The 17680-nt window shown below is 39.6% G+C and overlaps 1 protein-coding gene across 8 annotated transcripts in view; it reads right to left on the reverse strand.

Moving 5' to 3' along the window:
* Positions 1 to 17680, reverse strand: part of kank1a (KN motif and ankyrin repeat domains 1a) — a 226973-nt gene that overhangs the window by 6194 nt on the left and 203099 nt on the right. For all 8 annotated transcript variants that reach the window (XM_078396073.1, XM_078396076.1, XM_078396074.1 and 5 more), the window contains 6 exons: positions 16700 to 16885; positions 12998 to 13112; positions 7488 to 7718; positions 6993 to 7080; positions 4044 to 4263; positions 1788 to 1930 (listed from right to left, as the gene is read on the reverse strand). In XM_078396073.1, the coding sequence (XP_078252199.1) occupies positions 1788 to 1930; positions 4044 to 4263; positions 6993 to 7080; positions 7488 to 7718; positions 12998 to 13112; positions 16700 to 16885 (983 nt within the window). The remainder of the gene's footprint in view (positions 1 to 1787; positions 1931 to 4043; positions 4264 to 6992; positions 7081 to 7487; positions 7719 to 12997; positions 13113 to 16699; positions 16886 to 17680) is intronic.

Raw genomic sequence — 17680 nt, forward strand, 5'->3', positions numbered from 1 at the left:
GTTTCCTCCTACGTCTCAAAGATGTGTGGGTTTGTAGGTTAAATGGCCTTTGAAAAATTGCCCATCATGTGTAGCGATGGGGTGAGCGTGGGATAACATAAAACTGGTATGAAAGGATGATCAATAGTGGACTCAGGAGGCCAAAAGGCCCATTTCCATGATGTATTTCTAAACACAACTAAACATAGCCTATCGACATTCCATTGGATCCTAGCTCACATGTACGTCATCTCCAATTATTAATCTTTGCCGCATATGCCTCAGTACTACTTCAGATACATGTTGATCTCTGTCTTAAAACAAAAATTAAACCAATTTACCCAGTGTTTCAGTGAAAACCCAAGTTTCCAGGAGAATGGGTGTGAAATCGTGCCTCGAGAAGAGCTCATCTTCTCTGAAATCGTCTGTCACAGGAAATAATTTCTCTGAATTTACTCCAAATCCTTTAATCTTCAACACTTTCATCCCATCTACTAATGGCATATAAGGCTTGCTTATACAAATCGTCCTCAATTTAATCCAGACATTGGGAATCTTTTTTGCCAATGTGAGCAGTGCACTCCCAAAGGTCATCATATTCTGCTGTGGTGAAGTTACCCACAACTGGATTAAGCACTCCATCTAGGAGGTGGCCATGGTTTTGTACAGATGCAGTTATATTCCAGCACCCTTGAAATAATGTTCCATAGGGTTTTTCAATTATTTGGTTTTAATTTAACACATTAACAAATTGTAACTGAAAAAAAGGGCGGCACAGTGGCGCAGCGCTAGAGTTGCTGCCTTACAGCGCCAGAGAATCGGGTTAGATTCTGACTACAGGTACTGTCTGTACAGAGTTTGTACATCCTCCTGTGACCATGTGGATTTTCTCCGGGTGTTCTGGTTTCCTCCCACATTCCAAAATTGGACAGGTTTGTAGGTTTGAATGGTTTCTGTAAATTGTCCCTAGTGTGTAGGATAGTGCTACTGTACGGGGTGATCGTTGGTCGGTGTGGACTCAGTTGGCCCAAGGTCCTGTTTCCACACTATATGTCTGAAGTCTAATGTATCTTGAAGACTAAAAATATAATTAATGCACCAATATATACAAGAAAGTTAACTGAAAATGTAATCCGAAATTAACAGTGACAAATACAGGTTAAAGTCATTTGTACATTTGGGGAGAGTGCAAGTAGGAAACAGAAAACACAAGGAAAGAAAATCTAATGGACAAGACATTGTTCAAATGGAAAGGTGGATATGAAAATCAAAACTCAGAAAATCAGAAGGCAAATTAATAGATCAAAGAAATTTGTACAAGAGCAGATGTTACAAAACAATTAGCTTTGTCTGCTAACAATGTTATTACTATTGCTACCTAAATCTCATTCAAAAAAATAAAAATGCTTTTCCCCCCATTTTCAGAATTCGATATATCAATTTGAAACCATGGATGTTTTGGGTATTGATAAATAGAAAAGCACTGCTTTTGGAGATCCAGATTTAAATTTAAATAGCCAATTAGAATAACAATATTATTGCTTGACTGAAAATTCAAGGTGAAGGACCAAGGCTGCCATGAATGCAGTAAAGGAGTGAGGAAGGAGCAAGGACACGTGTCTGAATACCATTCGCTACATAAAATAAGTAAAATTCAAAACAAGCAGTAGCTAAAAATAAACGAGATATCCAGCTTCACACTCCCCAAAAAGCCACAAGATATTACAAATAGTTCCCTGTTGAACTGAAAGGTTAATCTTTAGAATTGCATTGCGATTTCTCAAAGCTGTAAAATACAAGAAAGTCACCTGACTGGCTTTGGCATTCACGTCGCCTTGACTAAAAAGTTCATCCACAATTTTCATATCTTTCTCATTTTCCACTGCAGCAAGAGCAGCAAGCATGATCGGAGTATAACCAGCTTTATTCTGCTGATTAACATTGCATACATCTGTAATAAAAGAATATTACCACCTCAAATTTATTGACAAAATTAATTTCAACCATCTTCATCAATATTAGCTAGTAAAGCAAGAGACAAAGTGAAGCATCCATTTTGATTGTTCTTCAATCTAATAGGGACATAATTAGAGAATGCAATGTCACCAATGTTAGGGCAGAACTTATGTGAAGATAATGGTGAGCTCATTATGCCCACCATTATTTACATACAGAGCAGGCAGTAACTCAAGGTGCATTAAAATAATAAAGACAGCAGCTGTGATCCAAGATGCACTGTGCCACTGGCAGCCCTGTGAGGAGAGGATCTTGCCCTCTGGCTCCCTATTCAAATTCATAAAATGTTTTTAGTTTAACTTATTCATTCATGGGAAGTGGATGTTTTTGGAATTTCCTGTTCAATCTTAACTTGCTCCAGAAGAGGTCTGAAATGGAAGTGCTACTCTGGGGAGGGGGAAGGGTCCGACAGGAGTGAGCACGCAGGGTGCTCTTACACGGGGAGCACGTGGGAGCACCCATAAGAACAGCTTATTCGCTACCGCTTAAAGAATTGCTTACATAAGTGTGAGTTCATGCAAATCGCCCATTATGCAAGTCAGGGAGTGCTCGCAGCTGCCATAAGGAGGAGTTGAACTTATGTCCCTGGATAAATAGCTGTTGGTCCAGTTACGTCATCACTATGCTACTCTACATCCAACTACATGATGGATACAAATCCATGTGCACATTTTAAGCATTCTGTTGATTTTCAAACTATCAAAAAACGTCATGACACTGAAAATGATCTATTTTTAAATTATTGTGAAATCTTATTCCTTCAGTTTTAAATTGTTAAGATTTTAAAGTAAGATTTATTTGGTCTTTTTTTCTCCCCCCTCTCAATCTACTATCCTGCCTTCTGTATGAAACGTCACTTTGAAAGCACTATTCTAGCTTACACCCCACCACATCAGACCATGCTAGTTACTAACAATTCTTAAATCTGACTAAGAATTAAAAATAAAATTATACCCAGAGGCATCTTGCCTCTCAAGCTTACCATAACTTTCCTGCAAAGTCTCACAATTAGCAAGAATAGGTTTTATGCAGTTGGTTCACCACCATTAGTGAATTTGTACGTAGGGAAAGAATATATAATTTCATCCACAAGCCAATAACCTAGTATTTGAATATAGCAAGAGGACTTAGTAGTAATAGTTTTGTAAAAGACACCCTTTCACTGATGCAGAAATTTGAAAAAGTATTCTTATGATGCATCAAACATGCACTTTCCGCAAGTCAGAGGAAGATAAACAGCAGGGGAATCCAGTGAATGGATGCCTTTTTCCTAAAATGGTATTTTTCAGTTCCACCAGTTCTGATATTCCTCTTATTTGTCCACTTTTTCCTCCCCCAACCCCCTTGAACTAGGATTGGAGCAGTAAACTAGGTATGTGGACTCAACATGCCTGTTTTTTTAATCTATTTAAAAATCTTTTAGCAATGCAAAGAATTCACTAATAAAAAATCCAATATGTATCATGACATTTAAACTTTTTTTGAGATGGCATTCATGACATATTTGTGCAAGTATGTTCTCGTTGGCAGACATCAGCAAACACAATCAAACCAGCAGGGCCACTTCTGTCTCATGCTTTACCCGAGGCATTTACAATCCATTGTGATTTTTAAAACACCCTACATAAATAATGTCCCGCCCTCCTGACATCAGTCTGAAGAAGGGTCTCGACCCGAAACGTCACCCATTCCCTCTCTCCTCGATGCTGCCTGACCTGCTGAATTAGTCCAGCATTTTGTGATACTTGAATAAACATTTGGTGAACTTTGCCTTATGAGTATTTGAATTTTTAGTCCGCTTGTAATTTAAAATCTGCAGTTTAAGTAAACAATGTTTCTTTCAAACCCTTTCAACTGCACAACAAAATATTTATTTAAAGTTAAGAGAACGCATATTTCAAAGAAATCCTGTTATTTACATTCCATGATAGACTGCATTTAAGGTGTTGAGAACAAAGAAAATCACGTACATCTGCAAAATACGTGTGTGTGAAACAGGTCAAACAGCACTAACAGCAATGGGCAATAATGTAAAACATTCAACGTACTTGCATCAAGAAGCAACTTCACAATTTCAAAATTTGAGTGAGACACACTATAGTGAAGGGCTGTATTGCCATTTCCATCAGCCATGTTGACCACATGTTTCAAAACCTCTGCTGAAATCTCCCTGAATCCTGTCAGGTAATCCTCCACCATGACGGGAACTGCTGACTTCTGACTTGATACACGGAACCATTCATGCTGGATGTTGTTAAGGCAAAGTCTCTAAAATGCATACAAAAATTATAAATGAGAGAATATTGTATATGGAAAGCAAAAAACTATACTGGAAATCTGAAAGACAAAACAGAAATTCCTGGAAATATTTGGTAGTTCTGTGAAGAGAGGTGAACTCTGTGTTAGTGCTTATAGTCAATGACCTTTCATCAGAAGTGGCTAACTACTTGGTATTTTAGTTAGGATTAGAAAAGCTATGGAGCTAATTGCAGTGGAATAATAAAATAACAATAACTTGTAGCTTTGAAGAAGTAAAACATCCCAATATACTTCAGATGAGTGTTAAACAAAATCTAACAGACAGATAAGGGAGCATTCAGACAGATGAACAAAAGTTTACCCAGAATTGGTATCGATATATTAGAGGATAGTAGAGGTTTACAGAGATAGGGAGAGAACAGCCATAAAAGCATTCTTCTTCTTGCGTATGGCATGCACAGCCTTAAGTTGTAGGTCAAGGGGAGACATCCAGACCAGGGCAGCATCAGTTACTGGGTGGATGGCCTTGATGCCACCAGGGAAAAGCCTCAGTGAGCAGTCATTCACGATGTGTGGGATGTTCTGGTCTGCATAGCTTCAGTTGCAAACAGGGCTGTCTGTCATTAAAAATGATCTATTTTTAAATTATCGTGAAATCTTATTCCTTCAGGTTTAAATTGTTAAGATTTTAAAGTATGATTTATTTGGTCTTTTTTTCTCCCCCCTCTCAATCTGCTATCCTGCCTTCTGTATGAAACGTCACATTGAAAGCACTATTCTAGCTTACACCCCACGCTAGTTACTAACAATTCTTAAATCTGACTAAGAATTAAAAAGAAAATTATACCCAGAGGCATCTTGCCCCTCAAGCTTACCATAATTTTCCTGCAGTCTCACAATTAGCAAGAATAGGTTTTATGCAGTTGGTTCACCACCATTAGTTAATTTGTATGTAGGGAAAAAATATATAATTTCATCCACAAGCCAATAACCTAGTATTTGAATATAGCAAGAGGACTTAGTAGTAATAGTTTTGTGAAAGGCGCCCTTTCACTAATGCAGAAATTTAAACTCAAAGTATTTTTATGATGCCTCAAACATGCACTTTACAGCTCTGGCTTCCCTTCCGCAGGCCAGAGGAAGATAAACAGCAGGGGAATCCAGTGAATGGATGCCTTTTTCCTAAAATGGTATTTTTCAGTTCCACCAGCTGTCTGTCATAAAAGCATTTGAAAACTAGGATCAATATTTTCAAATCGAGATATTGCTCAAACAGGAGCAGAAGTAGATCCATTAACACGGGGAGGTATGACCAATGACTCACTTAAAACACTGTCACTAGCCAGCTTGGCTGGGGGATAGTCTAAAGGCAACACAGGTATAGATGAAGGTTTGATCAGGAGCAGAGGTGAGTGGTGCAACCTTTTTGAAAATAGTCGTACGATGAACTTCGCCTCTCATCACTCCCTACCTATGCTGACTTGCATGAATATGAAGAGCCTACCACGCTGGCCTGAACCATCCTAGACTCCAGAGGCATGGCAGGCAAAGTAGCAGGTCCTGCAAAGACTAAAGCTAAAAGCCTTAATGGGAGGCAAAACACCAGATGAACCAACTTGCATCATGGGAGGACTTTTTAAGCATCTTCAAATGTTTTTGAAAATCACTAACATTAAAAGTTAATAAATTAAAACATTTAAAAACAAGAAATACCCTAAACTAATGAAACATATAATTAAAATCATTCAACTAAACAAAATAATTTTTTGAGAAAGAAAAACTTTTCCAATGCTTTCTTAACCAGTCTTACAATCTCAATTCAAATGGATGGAATCTGAATCTATGAATCTGAGTTCTCCAAGGTAATTGCAGAGGAATTCATAACATGTAGACTTGCCATGAGACTCTGTATATGGTTAAATCAGTGTGGAAATTCAAGAGTTGGTATTTGACAAGCCGTGTGCACAAATCCCATACTGGATTCCATTTAAATGAACTACTTCTGATGGTTTTGTTAGGAACTGCTGACATTTACAATCAAGCTCCAGATCCTTTGCTCAGATATTCCAAATGTTTATTTGGAAGTTTGCAAGCAAATCTACTGATTGAGCTATAGTGGGGGAGTTAGGGAGAGGCAGAGGAGGCCGAATCAAAAGGTGCACGGAGTTGATTAGTGCTGGATCTTATGAGCATACAAGTGGAAATGAAGCAGTATGTCGCCAAATCTTTAATCAGTTTTCACGTGGATGAGTTCTTAATTACTCAAAAGCCAAAAAATAGAATCAATCACAGGAATCTGCAATTGTTTTGTGGATTTGATGATTGAGTTCACGATCTGTTGCAAGAGACAAGGTGTAACCTGCTTGAAATGGGCCACGTTTTAAGGAGCCTTACCGCAGACATTCATTCCACCCCATCAATTTAACCTCATGAATGAAAGTTCATGAGAGAATGCTCCTGACTTTCAAATATAAAACAATAAAATGCCATACAATTCAACTCTTGCCACTCCTTGTTCATCCCCTAGACTGCTGGTTTCTGCAGAGGGTTTATTTTTATGCAAGGACGACACTGTAAATTTGATAATAATTTCTAAATATATTGTCGTTAAAGGCATTTGAAAATATGTAGTTTGTTGTAGAGATATTTTGTTAAAGTTAGAAGTTTCATTGGCCTGTGAAGATTTATAATTGCACTTCTATTTATTGAAACTCTATTGATACCTAACATAAACATACCACTTCTTTGCTGGCCATTGCTTTTGGATCATTAAGATGGTTTTTCAATATTTTGCATGCTGACAACACCTTCTCACTTAACTCGTACCTATGGAATATAAAAAGTATTCATTCAAACCCATGGTATTAAAAACCCTTCCATTTCTGTTCATTAATGTATTTTCAAATTTGACCCATTAACTGTTTCCTGCTCAGAGAACAGACAATAATTGATGCAATTTTCTGGCAATAGTAAGGTTTATCCTATAACTGCAGGGAAATCCTTGGCATTCATTCAGCATCTTACCATTTAATCCCTAACAGGCTCAGTACTTAAGGCAAATAAAACACAAACACTTGCAGAAGATGATAAAAACCCATGCAAATAAATAGAGGTGGAATTACACAACAGCCCAAATGTATGCCTGCATTATTTTGGGATTTCAAAAGGGTTATTAGTACTCCTTACAATAATATTGCACAAAAACTATGTACATCTCAGAAAATTGGTTATACCTTTCTCTTACTTCCACTTTGCCAACTTCTTTTTCACTTGTTTCCAACTTGGCAACCTCTTGATTTGCTACATTTGCCATCTCAGTCCTGCACAGACATGGTTGCTCTGGCTGGATATCACAATTAATCTTCACTTCATCTTTAGAACTCTCTTGAACCTCTAACTCATCATCCGATTCAGAAGATGAGCTTTCATCTGAACTGGAATCATCGCTGGATGTTGTTTCGTACCTATGGGAATAAAGCCATGTGATAACCTTTAGGTTAATACTGTAGAACAACAATGACCATGTCAAACATGTTGCTAAGTTAAATCAATCTTCTATGCAAGTGATCCAAATCCTTCTATTCCCGGGATATCCACGTGCCTCCCAAATGTCTCCATTGTAACTGCTACCAACACACCCCACGGCAACGTGTTTCAGGCATCGATTATCCTAAAAAAACTTGCTCCACAATCTCCTTCAAACTTTGTCCCTCTCAACTTTAAGGTATGCCTTCCACCAAAGAAAAGGTCTGACCGAAAAAACAGGCTTGATTTTATGGATCACGGATTATTTGGCTCTTTCACATCTTGCACTGTAAAAAAAAACTCAATGGTAGTGACCACTCCTCTATTTCAAGTTGTCTCTTTTGCACATCCTTCCAACTCAGTCGTTTCTTTGCCACAACTACACAAATGAAAGTGAATGCGGCTCCAGTTTCCTTCCACATCCCAAAGACATGCGGGTTTGGCCTTTCTAAATTGTCTCCAGTGTGTACAGAGTGGTTGTGAAAATGAGATAACGTAGAACTAGTGTGAGCAAGTGCTCAATGTTTAGCTTAGATTATTGTCATGCGTACTGAGTGAGGTACAGTGAAAAGCTTTTGTTGCGAGCTATCCGGTCAGCGGAAAGACAATACATGATTACAATCGAACCATTTACATTGTATAGACACATGATAATAACATTTAGTGCAAGGTAAAGCCAGCAAAGTCCAAATAAGGATAGTCCAAGCATCACCAATGAGGCAGATACAGGTCAGGACTGCTCCCTGGTTATGGTAGGATGATGCAGTTGCCTGACAACAGCTGGAAAGAAACTGTCCCTGAATCTGGAGGTGTGAGTTTTCATATTTCTATACCTTTTGCCTGGTGGGAGAGGGGAGAAGATGGAGTGGCCAGGGTGCGACTCGTCCTTGATTTTGGCCTTGCCGAGGCAGCATGAGGTATAAATGCAGTCAATGGAAGGGAGGTTGGTTTGTGTAATGGTCTGGGCTGCGTCCACAATTCGCTGCAATTTCTTGCGGTCGTGGATGGAGCTGTTCCCAAACCAAGCTGTGATGCATCCTGATAAAATGCTTTCTATGGTGCATCTGGAAAAGTTGGTGAGAGTTGTAGGGGACATCCCGAACTTCCTAAGCCTTATAAAGAAGTAGAGTCGTTAGTGTGCTTTCTTGGTCGTTGCGTCAATATGGGTGGTCCAGGAGAAGTTGTTGGTGATATTGACTCCTAGGAACTTGATGTTTTCAACCATCTCTACTTCGGCACTGTCAATGCATACTGGGGTACGTGTACCGCTTTGCTTCCTGAAGTCAATCACTATCGCCTTTGTCTTGCTGACATTGAGAGACAGGTTGTTGTCTCGTCACCAGGACACGAGGTTCGTGATCTCCTTCCTGTACTCCCTCTCATCATTATTTGACATCTGGCCCACAATGGCGGTGTCGTCTGCGAATCTTGGTAGACCGGCCTGTTTTCATGCTGTATCGCAAACTAATACTTAAACTTTAAATGTAGCTCCATATCAATTAGTCTTCAGCAAGTCCACTTATGAAACAAGCTGCAACAAACCCTGAACCCATATTGAAAAGAGATTCCCTGTTCAATTGTCCTATTGCTTTTCATTCTCTATGCTCTCAACAGTACCCTAGGCTTTTATTCATGTAACATGTCTTTCTGTACCAGCGCAAATTGGAGGAACAGCACCTCATATTTCACTTGGGTAGTTTACACCCCAGCGGTATGAACATTGACTTCTCTAACTTCAAATAGCCCTTGCTTTCCCTCTCCATCCCCTTCCCCTTCCCAGTTCTCCCGCTAGTCTTATTGTCTTCGACTACTTTCTATTTTTGTCCCGCCCCCTCCCCTGACAATCTGACGAAGGATCTCGACCCAAAATGTCACCCATTCCTTCTCTCCAGAGATGCTGCCTGACCCGCTGAGTTACTCCAGCATTTTATGTCTACCGTCGATTTAAACCAGCATCTGCAGTTTTTTTCCCCAAAATAAATGATGGATCTTTGTCCCAAACATTATGGTGGGCACTGTAGATTGTGATGTCCACAGTCATATGATGGCAACAGCAGTCACGAGAACAATTTGGTTTTATCTTTGCACTTGTAAATATTTTCTCAAGAAGTAATAGTTATAACAAACAAATTGCATTGGAACTACCACAAAGTCAATGTGTAGGAAAAACCACGTACACATTTATGCTGCTGGCACCATAATACCAATTCGAAGTAAACCCTGCATCAATTGTATTTTCCATGTTTTATTTATTTAGCATAATTAAAAGTCAATGTGCAAAATTGAACATTACATTAAATTAATTCTGGCCAAAATTCAATTTATTTCCTCCCATTACCATTCTCACATTTACAAATCAAACAATAGATTCAATGCCTGAATCAACATAGCACAGAAGCAGAGCAGAAAGGAGATTTAAAAACTCAATATTTTAAATGTAATTATTTTTCTTAAATAATGCAGCAGCTTCATTTAGTTCGAGAAGAAATGCACTGGTCATTGAAAAAGTGGGAGCCCAATCATAATCTAATTTATTTTTGTGTCAAACACTCTGTGGTACCAAAACTATTTCAACGTCTCAAAGATTCAGTAGCCCCAGGTTCTCATCCCTGTCCTGAATGGCTTCACCCTTATTTGCAAACAACTGAAATGAGAGATTGTGTTGCCCAATGTGCTATGATGACAACGGCATTCACAAGAACAATTTAGTTTTGTCGAAGATGGACCCAAAAAGCTGGAGTAACACAACGGGTCAGACAGCATCTCTGGAGAAAAGGAGAAGTTGATGTTTCAGGTCAACACCCTTCTTCAGACTCAGTCTTCAGGGGCTCTCAGTCTGAAGAAGTTCCCCGTGGCTCTCTGTCTGAAGAAGATGGACTTCACCTTTTTGTACACCAAATTCTTTTTCCCATGATGCTGCCCTGTTTGTATCCACTCTACTGATCCATCAACAGAAAAGTGTTACTATCACATTCCTGTTTTGTTTTTACCTTTTACCCTCCAGATAAGTCTGAGATGAAGCATTTTGTTTGTCATAAAAATGCAGGACATACAGTAAAAGGCATGGACCATAAGAGTGTTGAGGTACAGAGACAACTTGGGGTGCAAGTTCATAGTTCGCTGAAAATGGTGACATGGACATTGACATGCTGGTGTTCTTAGGCCAAGGCAATGAGCACAAGAGCAGGGAAATCATGTTGCTGTGATATAAAACTTAAGTATGAAAATCAAAAAAAATTGCAGATACTGACATTTAAAACAAAAGCTACCACAGCTAGACATGGTTTCTTGCTTTGCATTTCACAACTCCCACATTTTTTTTGTCTTGGTTCTTCTATCGGTGTTCCCATTCTAACTGCACCATTGACCAAAAAACCCTTTGTACAATTTATCTCCCAAGTCGTCTCCAGTTGTACGCCATCAGAGTCATCCCCTACCTTCTCTGCATCTTTTCAAACTTCTTTAGTCTCTTCTGACAAAAGGTCTTCAACCTGAAGAGAACCTCTGTTTCTCTTCCCCAGGATGTGCCCTGACCTGCTAATTATTCCCAGCACTTTCATTTTTTTGTTCTAGATTCACCAAGGATGTTGCTTTACTTACAAATTGGGTAAGGCTGGTTTGGTTCTCACTGGGGCATACGAGGCTGAGGGGCAACATATTAGAGGCCTGTAAGATGGTGAGGGGAATAGATAGGTAGGTATCTTTATCCCTTTTCTCAAGGCAGGGAAGTCTAAAACTAAAGGGCATAGTTTGATGGCCAAATGGAAAAAAATTAAAGGAGAACCAAGGGGCACGTTTTTCCACACAGAAGATGGTGGTTATATGGAATGTGGTGGTTATATGGAATGTCAGACGAAGTGATGAGGGAGAACGATTACAACACTTAAAATCATTGGACGGGTACATTGGGGGGGGGGTAATGCATGTTGTAAAAGTCTCTGTGGAGATGTGAAAACAGCTTGATGATTAAAAATTATAGCCTTTATCCACTGTTTCATAACTATAGAGGTTCCCACCTCCAGAGAGGAGAAAAGTCCTGTATTATAGAGAAAGGTTGTCGTTAAAAGGTTTTGAAAAAATAGCATCTTCAATTTTCTAGGAGAGTTCAGGCATGCCCTTCATATCAAGGGCAGTTCAGCAAGGCCACAGTTAACCCTTGAGAACTTGTGAATATTTTCTTCATACTCTTTATGTGTTACGCCAGAGTTTTGACAGATTTGTTCTTGAAAACATTTTCTTTAGTCTGATATTCTAACACATTCCATTTGCAATGCTGACTCTGTAGCACATGGATAAAACATGGCATCAGCCCACAAGGGGGCTCCTCATTATGTAGCTGCTGATGCATCCAATCTCAAGACCAAGCACTCATGGCTACATTGAGGAATAAACTTACTCCCCACCATTGGTGCAATCCAGAGAAAGCTTGCTAAGAAACAGCCAGGTGGATGGATTTAAGTGGAAGGAGTTGCGAGGAAGGGAATGAGCTTTGGTATGAAGTAAACACCAGCATAGACTAGCTGGGACAAATTTCCTGTTCTGCAGGTTACATGCAGAGCTTGGGTACAAATGTTTACCGCAGGGTTTAATATGAATTTCACGATGAAACTTTTATTTGGATTAATTTCGTAGCAGTCAGTTTAAAAAAAATTAAATCTGTTCACAGCAAAACTAATATGGCTAATTTTTTTCATTTTTAGCGTCATTAGCAAAAAGTGCACAACCACAGGGTAATTACAACTAACTTGCCAATAACTGCAAGCTCCATCTTTCAGTGGTAATATTGTGGTCATGTTCACAATAACTGTGTCTTACAGAGACTGGACAGACCTCACATAGATAACATTTTAAGCTAATTACAGAGCATAACTTTCAAAGTTAAATAATTAAAATTCATGATACTAATGCCTTGGCTAAATCCGATTGTGAAATCTCGTATTTTGTGGCACATCTTCATTACATTAAATTCAACTAGTAAGGACGAAAATTCCATCATAATATTCATTAATGGATACAATGACATCCTTTGGTGCATTTGTAAAAATGTAGTATGATTTTTATACTTCAACATTCCAATAGTCATATACTAAATTGCCCTCTTACTTTCTTAGTAAAGGAGTAGTATTTTGATTGATTTGTAGCAGCTGGGAAGAAATTCAAACTAAAAGCTTTATGGGATCAATTATTATCACATTAGAACAGCAGGTTTCACACTCACCCTCCATTAACACCCACAAACTGAAGGTTCTTCTTCATGCCATTTGCTTCGTGCTTTCTGGGGCTATCTTTCTTTTTCATAATTGATTTTAGCCCGCCTGTGCTGCCAGAAGGCACTGCAATAAAAAACATTCAATGATGCATTCATGAAAAGATTTAACCACATAGCAATATCCACAATATTTCCAAAAACTAACGGCTTGGTCAGTAGAAAAATGTGATGAGTGGATCTGCCAATGGATTGTATTTGCATATATTCTAATCTCCCCCCTCGGTCATTCCCTCCCTCATTCCAGTCAGTGTCAGTGAACTGGGCAGGAGGGAAGGAGAGAACCTTTATTTCAAAAATAAACTTTTGAAGGAGAATTACAAGGAGAAAAGAAGTTTAAGCAGAGGATGTGAGACCACATGACAAAAAGGAGAACATTCTAAATGCTCCTTAGAGTCAATGTGACTTGAAAACATAAAAAGGCATAATTGTTTTTTTGTTTAATTGCATTGGAGAGAACACTCAATGTTTCCAATAAATTAGACAAAATTATTTGGGTGAATGCACAGAGTTCCAAGGGTTGGGGAATCAAGAACTAGAGGTCGTAGATTTAAGGTGAGAGGGGAAGATTATAGGAACCCGAGTTACAACTTTTCTGCACAGAGACTGATAAACAGATGGAACAACTTGCCAGAGGAAGTAGTTGAAGCAGGAACAATAATAGCATTTAAAATACATTTGGATAGGTACATGGATAGGAGAGATTTTGAAGGGATATGGATTAATTTCAGGAAAATGGGGCTAACATAGATAGGTGAAGATCGACACAAAATGCTGGAGTAACTCAGCAGGACAGGCAGCATCTCTGGAGAGAAGGAATGGGTGATGTTTCAGGTCGAGACCCTTCTTCATTTTGGTCAGCATGGATGAGATGGGCAGAAGGGGCCATTTCTATGTTCTATTATTCTGTTTGCCTATTGTATCCATGCCAAATAAAGAAAATTGTAAACTATTTCCTCATCCCACTTCTCTTGGTGGATTCACAGTGCAAGTTAAGTGATGGACGTAGAGTTCTCTGTCAGGGAAGTGACTTTCCATTATTACAAGAATGACATTTGCAGTTGCATGGGAATTGCTTGCCCCAAACTATTTAAGGGAAGATCATGAAAGGGGAAAAGGAAAATTAATTCACTTAATACAAAAAGGGATTTCAAAATATTGTCTCTTTATGATGCAAAAATAAAGCATGATCTGCAAACATAAGGCAACAAAGTTTAAGAGCACATCTCTAATTCAGGAGGTTTCCAAGAATCCATTTCCAGTTCACAATAAAAACATATTTTAGAACAATTAAAACTATGACTCATAGACATAGTGACATTTAAACAGTTTTTGATCCTTAATGCTATTCAACAGTACACCAAAATAGTTACAGAATTTGGGTTCAGAATAGATAACGGCCTAAATGAATGCCAACTATACAAAACCAAACAACTTTGTATCAAGTATTTTGTGGATTTTTAAAATGAAATCTATATACTAAAACTTGGTTTGTTTGTTTGTTTGTTTGTTCCTGAACTATGGCCAAACGGTACACGATAGCGCAACAATTTTAGGCCCACCTTACTCACCGACGTCCCTTTGGTGCTAATGGAAGTTTCATTGAAATCGGTGTTATATATTTAAAGTTATTCATATTCTAAAGTTTAAATCTATCTCCTAGGGAGGGAGGGAGGGGAGAGGGAGGGAGGATAAGTGGGCTTGAGGGGGATGGAATGTGGGGGAGGGGAAGGGGAGGGAGGTGTGGATGGAGGGGTGGAGGGGGAGGGAGGAAGGTGGAGGAGGGAGGGAGGGGGGAGGATGGGGGAAGGGGGGCCAGAGGGGAGGGGGGGAAGGGGAGGGGGGCGAAGGGGAGGGGGAAGGGGAGAGGGGGAGGGAGGGAGGGGGAGAGGAGGAATGGAGGGGGGGAGGAGAGGGTGTTGCACCAATGCATGAGAGGTTTGGGCCTGACAGGTCCACTTGGTCTAGTTAGGAATAAAAGTATAGACTATTTTCTAAATGGGGAGAGAATTCAGAAATCCGAGGTACAAAGGGAATTGGGAGTGCCGGTGCAGGATTCCCCAAAAAAATCTACAAGTGGAATTGGTAGTAAAGAAGGCAAATGCAATGCTAGCGTTTATTTCATGAGGGCTTGAAAACAAAAACAGGATATAATGCAGAGGCTCTATAAAGCTCTGATCAGGCTGCATTTGGAGTATTGTGAGTAATTTTGGGGACCATATTTGAGGAAGGATGTGCAGGCACTGGAGAGGGTCCAGAGGAGGTTTACAAGAATGATCCCAGGAATGAGTGGGTTATGACGAGCGTTTGACAGCACTGGGCTTGTACTCGCTGGAGTTTAGAAGGATGAGGGGGGACCTCATTGAAACGTACCGAATAGTGAAAGGCTTGGATAGAGTGGATGTCGAGAGGATGTTTCCACTAATGGGAGAGTCTTGGACTAGAGATCATAGCCTCAGAATTAAAGGCCATTCCTTTCGGAAGATGAGAAGGGTTTCTTTCGTCAGAGGGTGGTGAATGTGTTGAATTCTTTGCCACAGAAGGCTGTGGCGGCCAAGTCAATGGATATTTTTAAAGCAGAGATAGATAGATTCTTGATTAGTACAGGTGTCAGGAGTTATGGGGAGAAGGCAGGAGAAGGCAGGAGAATGAGATTAGGAGGGAGAGATAGATCAGCATGATTGAATGGCCGAGTCGACTTGATGGGCCAATTGGCCTAATTCCACTCCTCTTACATGACCTTAAAACCGATTGCACAGAGGAGATTTAAACAATTAATTGGTTAATATTTTCAGATGTTAAAAGAGGATGTTTGTTAAGTATACGGTATGGGGTCTAAAGTTCTGGTCAGGAACAAACAGGATATAGACTTCCTGAACGGCTTGGATTGGATTGCCTGTAAAGGAGGTAAACTCACTACCAAATGAATGGTGGTTTCATGGTGTGCCAAAGGACACAGCTTCAGATTTTTCAATGCTGAGCTTGAGGAATATATCAAATTTAAGAGTGAAATGAGAAATACACAGCCAGTAAGCACATGGCAATCATGATGTGATGGGGAGTTGCCTTACTGGTGTCACAGATGGAAAACAGGCTGGTGAGGTAGTGATGGGAGTGTTGGAGGTGGAGAGGTAACACTAATATTATGGGTGTATGCATGCTCCTCCTCCTCCATCCAAAAAAAATGGAATTATTCATTTTTCCTCAAATGTTTTAAGTGTTAGGGAACAATTAGGGGTGAATTGAATTAGCACAGATGGCCAGATACAATACCAGCACTTCAACTCCTGTATAGAAGTTTACATGTATTATTTGGAAGAATTAATGATGTTAATGTATTTACATTGAATCTTAAAGGTAGTTGTGTTAGTAGTTGAAAGAGTTCCTGTCTTGTCTTTCGAATGTAACTTATTTTTTCCAGCCTTGGTATTTTCTCCATTGATGAGTGAAAATCAGGAAAGTTAAAAAGCACAAAATACTCTTATAAACCTCTCATCTCAGTTAGTTGAGGATTTAAAGTCTCTCTCTCTCTCTCTCTCCCCCCCCCCCCCCCCCCCTCCTGGAGAAGCTACACGTAGCAGTGCTATTTTTGGGTTGTGGTAGGTTTGTTGACTGGTTTGCTTTTTAAAAATACACTTTCTCCATAATACATACCATGAAGGGAAGTGGCTGTTTGCTGGTTGGCTAAAACAGTTTGAAGGACTATGTCTTCCTGTTGTGACGACGTCTCACAAACGTCTTCAATCTTTAAAGTTGAAATCTGATTGTTTATTGTTGACAAAGTCATAGTAGCGAGAAGACTGGAGGTGTGGATGCAAGAATTTTGTTCCCCAGTCGCTCCTGTAGAATGGGACAAGGCAACTTCTCAGCACAAAGCAGTACTACTGAAGCAGAATGCTTAATACATTAATAATATAATAATATAATCATATAAAACTTAACTTTTGGAGAGGGTGGTTAACTACAAAGACATTGAGAGCATGAAAACACAGGAATCAATAATCACTGTTGATGAGATGCAACATACACACACGTTATGTGCAGTCACTTTAAGAATACACGATGATCCAACTAAAGGCTCTGAAAGGAGGGATGATGGGCAGTTGGGAGAGGGGTTAGAGATTTATGGCAAGTAGATTAGTGGAATACGAGAGGGAGCCAGAGCTGAAAAACATGTAGAAGATGAGCCAAGGAAGGAGGATGGGATAGCTGATAGGAAGAAACAAGAGGATGCTATTTCAGAGTTACATCAGAAACAGGGGCAGAGGAAAAGCAGAAACACTGAAGAGATGGTTTTAGTCCCATCATAAATCAGCCGATCTGCTCCTCTCACTTCTTCCTTTCTTGGAGATGAGGTGGGAGATCAACATCTAGTGAAGAGCAATGGAATGATTGTGGAGCACTGAACAACTCAACAAAGTGGCCCAGTCAGATATACTGCTTGTTGCCAGTTGAGAGTGAATTCCTACAAAGTACTAAAGCTGTCATCTTCAGTTCTCGTTCTCTCTCTCCCGTCCACAGCAGCTGTTCAAATCTATAACAGACTGTTAATGTGCTCAGAGACCAGCTTCTCATCACAGGTTGATAGACACAAAGTGCTGGAGTAACTCAGTGGGTCAGCTGGAGTAACTCAGC

This window comes from Rhinoraja longicauda, chromosome 3, assembly GCF_053455715.1.
Source record: "Rhinoraja longicauda isolate Sanriku21f chromosome 3, sRhiLon1.1, whole genome shotgun sequence".
In the NCBI taxonomy this organism is placed as follows: domain Eukaryota; kingdom Metazoa; phylum Chordata; class Chondrichthyes; order Rajiformes; family Arhynchobatidae; genus Rhinoraja; species Rhinoraja longicauda.